At 41.9% G+C, this 13,524-nt stretch overlaps 1 protein-coding gene across 1 annotated transcript in view; it reads right to left on the reverse strand.

Moving 5' to 3' along the window:
* LOC146191755 (uncharacterized) overlaps window positions 1-13,524 on the reverse strand; it is a 76,337-nt gene that overhangs the window by 13,477 nt on the left and 49,336 nt on the right. Inside the window, exons 19-25 of the mRNA XM_084602265.1 lie at window positions 11,527-11,643; window positions 9,708-9,790; window positions 9,532-9,627; window positions 9,272-9,428; window positions 7,956-8,093; window positions 3,627-3,778; window positions 2,081-2,218 (exon numbers count right to left, since the gene is read on the reverse strand). Of these exons, the coding sequence (XP_084458391.1) occupies window positions 2,081-2,218; window positions 3,627-3,778; window positions 7,956-8,093; window positions 9,272-9,428; window positions 9,532-9,627; window positions 9,708-9,790; window positions 11,527-11,643 (881 nt within the window). The remainder of the gene's footprint in view (window positions 1-2,080; window positions 2,219-3,626; window positions 3,779-7,955; window positions 8,094-9,271; window positions 9,429-9,531; window positions 9,628-9,707; window positions 9,791-11,526; window positions 11,644-13,524) is intronic.

Here is a 13,524-nt window from a genome sequence, read left to right on the forward strand (position 1 = left end):
ATCGCTAAAATGCATTTGTGCCCATATGAGAGTAGAACAAGGTATATAATGCATTAAATTACTATACTTTGCCATTACTAGCACTGAAAAAGTTATTAGCAATGTGTACGACCGGTAAAAACCTCATATTTTACTAACAACTGAAATGCATTGATGTTCGCTTCAAAACTGCGCAAGCCACCCTTGCTGTAACAAGACAATCCAATCCATTATGGCAGCAGGCACGTTGGGAGAGCCTACCGCACTTGTACCGCTGCTGCTCGTTTTTTTATATGTTTTGTCGCGTGCTGCTTTCACCAAGAACTGTTGCATATTTTGTTGAGCACCCACATTTCGTGCGTATCGGTTCTTCTCTTGTAGCACCTCAGGCGCATAAGTAGAACTGTAGCACAAGGTGCCTAAGCGCGCTAGCCAGGCAACAACGCAAAATGTTCGGCATGAATTGCATACTTTATTCAAACAAAACATCAGTCTCAACATTGCACATACAATGACGCGTTTGTGCACGAGTATCATGACGGCAGTGTCTAATTATCTACATTCTCAACGAACAGACCTGACCTGACAAAACTCCAGCACGACGACATTTTCACTGTAATCGTGTTTACAAATTCATTAAAGAAGCATACAAAAAACTCACCTAACAAAGCACATTAAGACATTCCTGAATGATCCTTTGTAGCTGCTTCAGGTAGCAACTGACACCGGCCTAAGTTAGCTAACAGTGTCGCTATTGGTTGTAATGGTTTTGCTAACGTTTTAGATGAAGTGCGAAAAATACCTCTGGTAAGCAGAAACTGTAGAATTCGCACAATCCTTAGTACCCAGTACTGTCGCACAGCTTCTTCACACAATACTAGCTCTTGAAGTTGCTTCTTTTCACTTCTCACTTTCAAAAAACTTCCCAACGGCACGCGGTACTTGCGGTGGCCGCCCGCGCCCGCTGTATCCGTCGACCGTCGATAATTCAAATGGATGGTATGTCATGTGGGCAGATATTTTCGCAACTAAATGCTTACAACTGCGTGTGGCTGGTTTCAAAATTAACCCGCGAACGTAAATGTATTGTGCCTCATGCTTTTGTAGGTTTGGAAATTATATTTATATTAGGTCCAGTGCAACCTGCGTTTTGCCTCTGCCATCGTTCCGACAGTGGCGGCTCCTATAGCACGGACACAGAACTCGCAACATGCCACCTGCCTGACCGGGTGTCCCAACTAAACACGACCTCCGCGAGAACTTTGTGTGAAATAATGTTTCAGTTGGTCTTCTTAGCTTAATTTCTGAATGGCTAGATCAAAATCAACCTCGCAAGCTGTGGCGAACTATTCCTTATTGATTATAGAGATCATTATGTTCCTAGATTTCTTCCATATCACTGATCGCCAGAATAATATTAATGGAAAGCATTTATTCTACGCTTCAACACTGGCTTGCTATATTCGCGTTGATTTATCTTGGCATGGTTTTTGTACTGTATACTGAAGCTGAGATGAAAACGTGTTCCAACTTCAGATGGTTGCAGGAACTTGCAAGACAGCATTGCTTATTATTTTTAATTTTTGTAATCAATGTGGAGCAGCAGATGACCTCTAACGCTCCCGCGGTGACAACCATCACCCCTTTTTCTTTTTTTCATGCGGGAGGGAAAAAAAAAGGCACTGACGTAGAGCCACGTGGGAGCAGCCAGGCTCCACCACACCGCTGCAACCATTGTGCGGTTTTCTCCCACCGCCATGCTGAAGAGGACATTGGCTGTGAGAATGAGGAAATTGATGCAGAAACAGACTGACCAGTCTTTCAAGCTGCTCAGCAAATAATTGTGAATTTGTTTTTTTTTCGTACTGGCTGGTTTTCCAGACTTTTTTTCAGCCCCTTGAGGGCCCGAAAAATTAGTCAACCACTGTATTATTAGTAAAACATTGTTTAAATTACACCTGCTCTCACAAAGCTAAAGCTGATAAAAATCTACTGCTGCCGTGAAAATTGAGGGTCAGGACGCTTTGCAAGTAAAAGACACAAAACACAATACCCACCAACAAGAATAGACTAAAATTAACTGAAATTATAATTTACTTACTTGGAAATCCTGATGGGATTGCAAACTGTTGTCACCAGGTTAAACTGGGCTCGTTCCATATCATACAACAATAAATTAGACAAGGTGTACGAAAACATGAGCCGCAATCCATCCATTGCCTCTTTGCACAATGAAACCCTGCAAAAGAAAATTATCACAATTAGCAACATCATAAAACTGGCATCAAAAAGCAGTTGCTGTCACTGCAAAGTTATTTGTTATAATTTTCAGCAAGATCTAATGTGTCGGAGAGAGCTACTGCATTCTTCTCCGCAGTTCTTAGACATGGTACTGAATGTCCTAGTTTGGTAACCTAGTGTGCTTTTAGTTGTTCCCTAGTTTCAGCTGCACCCTAACCGATGAACCACCATGGCAGAGCTTTAGTTGTTGCATATAAGGTTTTAAGATAATTATTGCCTGCAGAAAACTAAACTTCCTCTTAAAAGCATCCAGTTCACTTGGTATTTTACGCACCTTCTTTGTAGGGAGAAACACTGTAGAAAAACTCTGCACTACTCCGAGCAGCTGATAACTAGGAGTGCGAGAATATTCAAATCGAATATCTTCTTTATTCGATTCGTATCCAAAACATTCTTATTCGAATTTTCTAAATATTCGAAACTGCCGAATAGACTGCAGTTTCTCCGCAGTGCGCGCTTCACTGCAATGCTTGACGGTGCGGGTTGTACAATGAAGCATCCTCAAAACGCGATGGGGCCTTTTTTTGTGAAGAGGGACCTTCCTTTTTGAAAAGGGGGCCTTGCCGACACTGTGCTCAAAGCAAAGCAGTTCATGAAGCTGGGAAAAAATGTCGTTTTCACTTCGTTTTCCTCACAGATGCAGACAACTATCGTGCAGGTGTTCATCAGATAAAATTACTGTGATGCAAATGGCTTGCAGCTGTTTTTTCGAACTCAATCGATAATTCCAGCTTTCAGTTAAATCAGGCATTTTATTCTGGTACCTTCAAGGTCGAATTAATGAGAGTTTACTTAATTCAGCACCAAAATAACAGCTACACCCAGTTTCAAGCAGGTCCTTCCTGTAAAAAAAAAATGGCAATATAGAATCCTGCATAAAATTTATACTATGCACTTCTGTGCAATTCTAGTTTGTTTGCAAATACAAATTCTGAAATAAACAAGATCAACAATGCTCGCTATTTTTTATTTTCCTTTTTTTTTTCGCTCATTAATATTGGTTGATATTCCTTTCTCATCAGATATTCAATATTGGTTGATATTCAAAGCCATTTTTTCCCCATATTCGTATTAGTAAATTTCAATGCTCACACAACACTACTGATAACAATAGTTGCCAGAGCAGAAAATGCCACTATGATCAACCAGAACTAAAGCTCATCATGTGTTCGTTGCCAAAACACTTTCTTCTCCTGTATTAAGCAGAATGCACTAAGAAAAATCTATCTCGCCAAACTGTTCCTGCTCAGGCTTCACCACACTTGTCGGTTGGCTTTGTTGCTATGCTATCAGTCAAAAGAACAAAGCCTTTCAGATTAGCATGGAGAAAGATGCCAGTGACGTGCCTTGATTCTATTTCTGAGGTATCGAGGGGTGGCTGGCGCAAGCTGTTGCCTTTGGCAGGCCTTGCGGCTGTTCCGGTCAGCTTTGCCAAGTACTGCTTCAGGTAAGCCTCCAGGATGTCCACCACATCCGGTGTGCATGGTAGATGAACTAGCTGGACCAGCGCAAAGTAAGACAACAGGGTCACAAAAACTATGCATCAGGGCTGCTTTTGAACTTTTGGATGATGTTCAGAATACTGGATATGAGAGAATGAGCCTGTCATGTGAAGCGGTGTGCAGTTCTTGGGCCAAACTTTTGGCCTTAATCTTGTTCCCATACGCCATTTGCACTGCTGCAAATGGAGGGGAATTTCTCAAGACCATGGCAGAGGAAATGCCAAGGGATGCTCATGATTCCTAACTGACCCTGGAGTGGAGGAGTGGCTGTGTTCTTTCCTCCATGAAGTGGGTGCTCCACTTCCATTCCCACTCCAACTCTGTGGAAATGGAGCATTAAGGTGAGGCACATTTGTGAATATAGGCGTTGGCTTCACTGGGACAAATCTCTTATAGTATAGAGTGCTATGGTGAACTGCTGCATGACCACATGACTTACTGACCGTTTATGACCAGGTAATTGAGTGCTTTACTAATCATGCACCATAATTAAGTATAGTTAATCCCTTCAATGTGATTAAAAACTGAACATGGTATGCCACTAAGTCGTATTATCACTGAATAGCTTGAGCATAACTGCAATGGGCTAATTACATGTATTAATTACCATCGATTAGTTAATTATGATTAAAAAATAAACATGGTATGCCACTATATATCATTGAATAGCATGAATATAATTAGAGGTATTAATTATCATTTACTAGTAAATTTTAATTATTAATTGATATTTACAATATACAAACCAAGTCATATATTGTTGCACAGCTTTTATATAGTAGGATGGCACTACACTAACTGCAAGGCTTAATTACATACTACCAATTAGTTAATTATGATTAAAATTGAAATATGCTACAGCATCAAGACGTATATCTTTGGGAAGGTTTCAACAAGTAGCATCCAAGATCGAATGTTAAATCATGCAAAAACCATGTAAGCTGAGCTAACGCTCATCTTAATAGGCTCAGCTATGGCTAAACTGCTGCCAATATTTATTTCTTTGGCTTGAAGTCTAGGAGAGGCTACAATCACGCGAAAACAACACCCTTCAAGATTTTCTTACAGCATCAGTGGTAATAATCTATCTACAGTAAGCACCTACCAATACTTGGGTTTTGTAATTACATCCGACCTCAGATGGAAAGAACATATATTTCATATTTCAAAACGAACAATGTCCTACACACAGTGTGCGCCATGTGGCAAACCGGAAACAGCTCTACGCAATGTGCGGCCGTCGCTGCGGTGGCGCCGCTCCATGGCCGCCTTACTAAACGCTCGGCCGTGCGCTCAACCTTTATGTTCGTTTTTTTTCTCGCACAATCGAGGGTGGGTTGGCACACGAAAGGTGAGTATGTGACGACGAACGCAGGAAAAACTGTTGTAAAAATGCTGGCGCGCTGCCTTTCAGGCAAGGAGAACATGGTGAGAGGTGACGGATTGTTTTGGCTTTTTTATTATTATTATTTAGCAAATTCCCTCGTCTTTTATTTTTTTTTTCAACGCGTGATTGACAAGTTGTGCGTGCATTCAGCATGACTTCGATACGCTCAGTTGCGCTCACGCCTCATCGTCTGCTATGTACGCGCGATGCCAGAACTGAAGGTTCCCAGGTGTTAACACGCTGTTCTATGACGTTTTTTCGTCATTCACGAAACTCTACACACAAGCCATTCTTTACTTTGCTTATGCAACCAGACGTAATGCAGAGGAGATCGAACGAACAGTGGTCACTGTCAACGTCCTTTAAATTGAATTTTAACGTAATTGATTCTTGCTACTGCTATGCATATTAATGTTCAAAAATGAGAAAGCTAGGTGATCATATTTCCACAACTACTCCATCAGGCTGAATTCTCGTGCCAGATAAGACTGTGTGCGTTCTGAAGCATCAGCCAAAGCAGTTGTCTTATATAAAATATTTGTTTGTTTTTGACTTATTGGACAGCTTAATTTTTAACACCATGCATATAGTACAAGCCTTGGTCCGATACATAGAATATAGCTGAAATTTCGGGCTGGCACTGTCATACTTGTGTATTTCTCTGCTTTATTGTTCTCATATATCATACCAGGTTGCCCGCCAGGACTTGCCATTTTTGCCAAAATTCATTGCACGTGTTTCTGTATGCCTATTTCGCTTTATTTTATTTTTTCATGACATGGAACTTTTCACAACTGTGTTTTCATAACATGGCTGTGGAGACCTTATGGAACACAGTATAAGGCTTGCTTATTAGTAGTTCAGGAAATAAAATATTACAAGTTTGTTTCACAATTTTGCCCAATGACAGCTCCACTCGCATGCACCAGCGACACAGCGTCCAGGCAATCACGGCGAATGTGTATTGTACACTGTTGGAGCCTAGCGTTTGCTCGCTACTGAAAGCTTTAGTATGAGGCCGGTATCTCATCGACACTTTTTTTTTGCTTCCAGAGGATATCTGCATGGCGAACATACATACATGTATGAGTATATAATTAGCTTGGAACACACTGTAGTGTGTTCAAAAAGTGGAACACTATACAGAAATTTACTTCTGTGGTAAAATGAAGGCTACAGCTCTTCCCACTTTGTTCAGCTCGTCCTGGGCAAATCTCCAAACTGATGGAACAACACTGTTCTCTCAAAGAACATTGTTCTTTCAAAAAACTCAATGCACAAGCTTGGTTACTTGAGAAGGTAGCTACAACAGTAGCTACAACAAAACATTCATTAGACCGATTCTTGACTACACCTCAATATTATGGGACCCGCACACCCAGAAAAATATCACACAATTAGAAAGCATCCATAGAAAATTGAATAGGGTTGTATTTCCCTGCTATAGCTGGCAAGTATCTCCGACAGTTCTTATAAACAAAGCAAACCTGGAGTGGTATAGGGACAGAGTGAAATATATGTATCTACTTTATCATGTTGAGGACAACTCAGAGGGCTATGGAATGAAAAATGGTAGGTGTAACGTTAAGAGATAGGAAGCGTTCAGAGTGGGTCAGAGAAATAACTCAGATTAATGATATTCTAGTGGAAATCAAGAAGAAATGAACATGGGCAGGGCATGTAGGGCAAAGAGAGGATAACCGATGGCCGCTTAGGGTAACAAACTGGATTCCAAGGGAAGGAAAGCGTATCAGGGGGCGGCAGAAAGTTAACTGGGCGGATGAGGTTAATTAGAAGTTCGCAGGAGTCAAGTGGATGCAGCTAGCACAGGACCGGGTTAATTGAAGGAATATGGGAGAGGCCTATGGGAGTTGACAATGATGATGATGACTTTATAACAACATGCTGGGGATAGATAAGGATGTGAATATTAATCTAGTTTTTAGGTGCATAACACAATCTAATCATCAAAAAAAAAAACTGAAAATTTCTTGCAGAATCAACGTATTTAAATACTTGTTTTTCCAAGAACAGTAAGTGAGCAGAATGAGCTCACCGCCAATACAGTGGAATGCCCGACTGTCCGGTCATTCTGCGGCATGCTCGACAGCATTTAGACGGAGTACTGTTATCATTGTGATAATATACATAAGACCTTGAGTGCTTTATTTTCTTACTTGTTATTTTCCATAGATTTCATTTCCTGATGAAACGATCAAGCATGCACGCATATTTTTTCATACCACTACGACTTTGATGCCATTTCTAAACCGCATTTTTAGTGCTCGATTTCTTCCTTCTATTAGTTTTCTATATATATATACATACTATATATATATATATATATATATATATATATATATATAGCATACTGCTGGAATTTTCAGCTGGACTTGTGCAGATCAAGAGGTGCTTGATTGTATTAGACTAGCAACTTGTTCTGAGCAACCTCATATTTTGTGGTCATTGTATCACTGCATTTCTTTCTTTTGTTGTTGCTGAATATGTAAGGCTTTTCTTGTTGTTTATTTTGTTCCTGTGTTTTGTTCTGCCCACTCCTGCCAAAGGCCCAAGACTGAGGCTGGCAGTATCTCGTAAACAAATATATTTCTAAGCTAAAAGCGTATTGCTATAGCAAACTGCTCAGCATAAAGCAAGGCTTTTGCAGCCCACCTAAGGCTAGTACTACTGCTCAGTATTTCTTTGGCATTTCCGAGAACTAGGCAGCACAACTCAACTGAAATCTACCGCAATGCTGACCCCAAAATGTCAAGTCAAATTCAAACCTTCTTTTTAGAAGTGATGTTATAATAGTCGTCCTCCAGTTTCGTTCGCAGAATCTGGGGGATGTTGATATTGTAGTCAGTGGCAACTTCCTGAGGCTCATCATCACTGTCCTCTTCCTCGGAGAAGTCACCTTGCTTCTACAGCGTGATAAAAAGCAAAAGCAAAGTTAGTGCACCAGAAACTGGTCAGTCTAATTAAGAGGCTTTTGAGCACCTTTATTCATCCAGCATTCTGTTCATATCACCCACAAAAATAAAGAAACATGCAGTAACAATTAGGCTTCTGCAATTTCAAGCTCGAAATCTGCAAGTTGTTGTAAGTGCTGCTGCTTAGCATATAGGCAAGCTTTTTCCACTTTAATTACACAAGCAATAACAAGAAAGCAGCGGCATACTCCAAAACTCTTCTGTTCTATATTAGGCAGGTGGGAGAGAGAGGAGAACGGGGTAAAAGAAAGCTACTATTTATATAAGGTCTACCATATTTCAATAGGAAAGCCTAAGAATAGTCAGCCCAGCCATTCACATCACTGCATCCCTTTGAAGGAAGCTTTTAGCAAAACATAAGAAATATGCAAGAGCATAAGGGCGTAACAAATATTATTAGCTATCACTACATCAGGAGTTTCAGCAAAACTCAATTTAAACTCAGTTTCACAGTTTAAAGGAAAAGAAAAACAAAACAGAACATTTGGTGTAGGCCAGGAGGCACGCCACAATGGAAATTGCTGGGTTAATTTTGACAGATGAACCTATTTAACATTCACTGACATGTAAGCCTTTTTATTCCCCTTCCCAATGAATCGCAGTCACTGCAGCTAAAATTGAAACTTGAGAACTCACACACAGTGACTAAACAAAAGGCAACGATAAACTGCTTACATACAACTCATTCTGGGAATCAACTTAGATAAACAAACTTTCTTATATGTAGCATGCTTTTAAAAAGTAAAAGGACAAAGCATGCACATTTGCAGTAGAAGCATAAACCTGTTGCAGAACAACCATAAAGATCTATGTTCAGTTTATGCCCATGGCAAAAACAAGTTCAGTCAACTAAGAAACATAATAGCCTGCTTGTAATCTAGAAGTACTGCTCTCTCTGACATGAGGTAGTAGTAAATAAAAAATGAGAACTTTACCTTAACATGCTTATAATAAATATGGGCCAGCCTGGAACTAATGCAGTTTTTTATGCTAAATTCAGCTACTTTTTTAACTTCCACATCTGCTACAACTTTATGACAGAACAGCCCTTAATAACCAAACAAGGAGGAAACTGAATGATTACAAAGATCAGAATAGAAACCAATCACCCCTGAGGAATCAGACTGTGAACTGTCGGACTCTTCTCCAGGACTACTTGAACCGCTTCTGCTCCGTTCTTTTCTGCTGCTACCGCGCAGTTTTCGGTCCAGACTTTCTTTCAGAATAGCCGGAACTTTACGTTTTTTCGACCTACTTGTCTGAGCCCTACAAGAGGAAAAAAAGGAAACACAAAGCATGCAACACCTTAGCATTTCATGCAACCTGTATTCAGACAAGAGCAAAGCAAAACATGGCATCTGCTACCTACAGCTTCTGGGCAGCTTCTGCCTCTAGCTTTTTTTTCAGCTTCTTGTTCTCTGGTGTGTTGGGTAAAATTAACTCCTCGGCAACGCAGCGGTCCCAACTGTAATCAATGCAGTAATGAGCAGTGAGCTTGTGTAAGGTAAACATAGTCAATGCACATCCAAACTGAAGCAGGCATACCTGCGTTTCCAACCGCTGAAGTGGATCAGATATTCAGGCATCTTGCGCCCTCGGCTGTCCTTTCCTACCACAAGTTTTAACACCTAGACAAGAAGAAGACTTATACTGTATTATCTCTCTACTTGAAAAGAGAGCATAGTTTGAGTGCCCTCAATTGTTAATCGTGCAGCTCAGGAAAACAACGCAATTTGTTTTGTTTTTTCTTACAGTTCCATGGTCTGAATTGCGCGCTGATAACTTAACAAAAACTGTCACAAATATATGTCATAATCTGATCAGCTAGCCCCGGTTCTATATAGGAGGTATGCACATGACGTGATCCGCTAGGGGAGCTAGCGGCCAGCGCAGAATTCGCCATACGTGTGGTCATGTGTGTGTGGGCACCGCACCCAGCCGCAGTATTCAACTCGTTGTGATCCGGATCTGTGGGGTACGCCTTTCGCGTCTTTACAGAATTTCTGCATGCGCCAGCGAAAACCATGCGAGCGAGTGGATCCAACCGTGGACTTCGTGGAACAAGAAAAATGATTGTCTCGACTTTGTGAATGTTTGACTTTGTGAAAACTCCGGCTCGTATGACGACAGTAACATCGTCGAGGTGTGCAGTGTACTACAAGACAACTGCTTCGCATTGAATTCCCTGACATCGGTGCCTGCCATGTGAAGTGCGGTCTTAAGTTTTGCGACAGGTGAAGAAATTAAAACGTACTAAGCCACGAATGTGCTTTAATTTTTGGCAAGAAAACGAGGCCAAGAGCCACACGTATGTGAAGGTGTCGATGACCGGCATGCCGCTTTTAGAGGTGAGCACATTGCGACGTGTCTGTTCGCTTAGCTAACGCTGTCACCTCCTCCGACTTGCAAGTGGCATGTTACAACTGTATCAAGCGTTATTGCTGCACATCGCGTTGTTGCGAACCTAGGTTCCATGGATTATGTGCATTTCAAGCAGAGCTACGCAGCCGATACTAAATTTGTAAAACATGCTCTCTTGGTGTGCCGTTTATCCTGCGAGTGCGTGACAGTACTTTTTTTCTCGACCTTCTGTCACTAAAATTAAGCAACTGCAATGATTCGCTTTACTGCTGGAATAGCGCCTGTGGAACCCTTGGCAGTTTGCCGACTACCGCCACTAGAAGTGTACGTTTCGCAGCCATGCGAGCTTTGAATTTGAGAAATTTAATACACTCGCTGTCTTTTCAAGAAATTTTCTGCCTCAGTGGCAGCTAACAACAGTTTTAAAGAACTGCAAGTCGTTTTTCGCGAAATGGGTAACCGGCTACTTTTGCTGTCAAGGTGTTGCATGGGTGATGCCTAGTTGCAACGCTGAACAGCTAGTGTTATGTCCCGGAGCATCAAAATATCGCTTCAGACTCCACGCGCATACAGGGTTCAACCAAGAAAAGTGGATGTGGACGTGTTTACCAGCTTGATAAAACTTTACGGATCCCTTCCAATATACAGCGAACCTGAAACTGCGCGAGCTGACGCGCGCCGATGCCACCGGCGACCTCCGACATGGCGGACAAGGCGGGACGATGCTCGCGCCATCTGGTAGTACAACCTCAGTGAATACCTCCTATTGGTCGATTCCGGCGGCGAACCTGTCGACCAATAAACGTGGGCTGATTGACAGGTTTGCGAGTTTTTGTGATGCTTTGTGGACGGATTACGTACTACAGTATCCAACCAGTATTCACCAATTATTTGATCGTGTATTTTTGTAATGCGCAGCTCGCTCTTGAAGTAGCTCATCAATACAGGTCAGTGTCTGCATATGGATTAGCTTAACAGAAACATGACCGATGCACTGCGTCACCTTCGAATCGTAGAGAACTTTGGCTTTTGAGGAGTCTGGTTCATAACACAGAACAGTCTCTCCCTCCGAGAACTTGAATTTGACGCCACTCGCCGAAGCCGCAACTGGATCCTGTGGCTGCAATTCGTGCGACAAAACAAGGCCATCAAAAGACTACAACGAGCAAAGGTTAATTATTTTCTTTTTATGAGGCGCGCTGCAGAGCAACGAAGAAATATACACACCTGCGCCAGCGCAGCGACCTCGAGGCCCGCAATGGTTGCGGGTTGTGTGTGTCAGGTATATCACTAGAGCGGCACCTGAGTGGCGCCGATATTGAAGTAGGCGTCGAACGTAAACTATTCTGCTCGTTAAATGACAAGCACGTGAAAGTAGCGACGTGATGTCGCTTGCGCGACTCTCACTCGCGGAGGCACCCTACAAAAAGCGAGATCGCGTGCGCCAGCCCTACTGGCCTTACCACAAAAGAGGGGAAGAACAAAAGAATCAAGATGCGAATCTATTTAAGAACAGAACCGTTTACACCGTTCGCACGCGCTTTTGAGCAAGGCCTTGAGCAAATAGTTTGCTTTTCCTGATGACGGGTAGGAACAGAACAGAAGCCTAGCCCTAGCGGCAGATAGATGAACTAAGCATACCTTCAATCTCCAATCAAGTTGTCGCAATTTTATTTTTTTCTGATTTCAACCTCAAATAATTTATTCTTTTAAACAAAACTATAAATACTGCCTTTTTTTACTTCAAAATGATAATTTCGTTTATTTTATTCTGCCGTGTGTCGTCTGCTTCGGCGCTTTCAGTTGCCATATTTTAGGTTTTATGGACATAAATGAAGAAGTCAAAGACAGCACTGCGCGCGCCAGGATCAACAACGACTTCTGGCGCTTCGCACATAGTGCAAGTGTGAAAACGACTGCTTGCTCTTGTCCAAGATTGAACTTGTATTAACTCACTCCTCGGTCACTTACGCATTAAACGTACAAGCGTTGACTGTGCACAAGTCCGGAGAACTGCCTCAGAGTACGCGGTAAGTGTGCTGAGAAACTACTTTCTTAAAGCTATTTAAAACTATAATTTCTTACAACTGAATGTACGTAGTAAGAAATTATAGTCGGTACGTGTAACGACTGATCACTTAAAGTTATGATACTCATATATAGTTTCACTACCCTTACTCTAGCTGGGTGGCATATTCATTCCTGATCCAAGGGTCCTTTTACGTTCGATTGCCACATATCTCACACCTCGATCAAAACAGAAACCTAGTAAAATTCTCGCTGACAACGCCGAAAACACCGTATATTTTTGCTTGCGCTTTTGGCGTACATATGCGTGGCCGAGGGAACGCATTAAAAGTGCATTAATATATGTCAATGTTTATTTCCGATCGAGTCTAGGTGGCTTAATCATACATATATATTGTCACGTAGTGGTGACGAGGTCGACGACACAAATGAAGGGGTCGATGATTGCACTAAAGAAACTCTTTATTTGGGCTGACTTGCGCCCGCAAAAGAACTAAGCAACTCGGCGGCGGCGATAAGAACAAACGTGCTCGTCGATCGTCGAACAAAGAATGCTCGTCACACTCGGCAACGCTCAATTTAAAGGCTGCACAGAACAATCTAGATAACGTCGAAAACAGCTACCAGCACGGGCTGGAACATTGTGGAAAGACACCCAAGTGGCCGGAACCTTCGAGACAGATCTCGGTGCATCTTGCGCTACAACAAAACTGATAAAGGTGTGACGCGACATCGAGCATTAACAAACAAAGATTACGGAACTGATACACGGTCCAGAATCAGAGTGATAAGCCTGTATGCCGGCGGCTGTTAAAGAACAACAAATACTGTTTTGAAGGTTTCGCGGCAATATGCTAATGAGTATTATATCACGTCGCGCAGGGAAAAGCTCCTCAGCATGCTCGCGTTCAAATTTTGAGGTATGTTGTGAACTTGCCTGAATCGGGAAAAATATAAGTAGGTATATCTTAGG

This window comes from Amblyomma maculatum, chromosome 4 (assembly GCF_055883805.1).
Source record: "Amblyomma maculatum isolate TAMU_Amacu chromosome 4, ASM5588380v1, whole genome shotgun sequence".
NCBI classification, from domain to species: Eukaryota; Metazoa; Arthropoda; class Arachnida; order Ixodida; family Ixodidae; genus Amblyomma; species Amblyomma maculatum.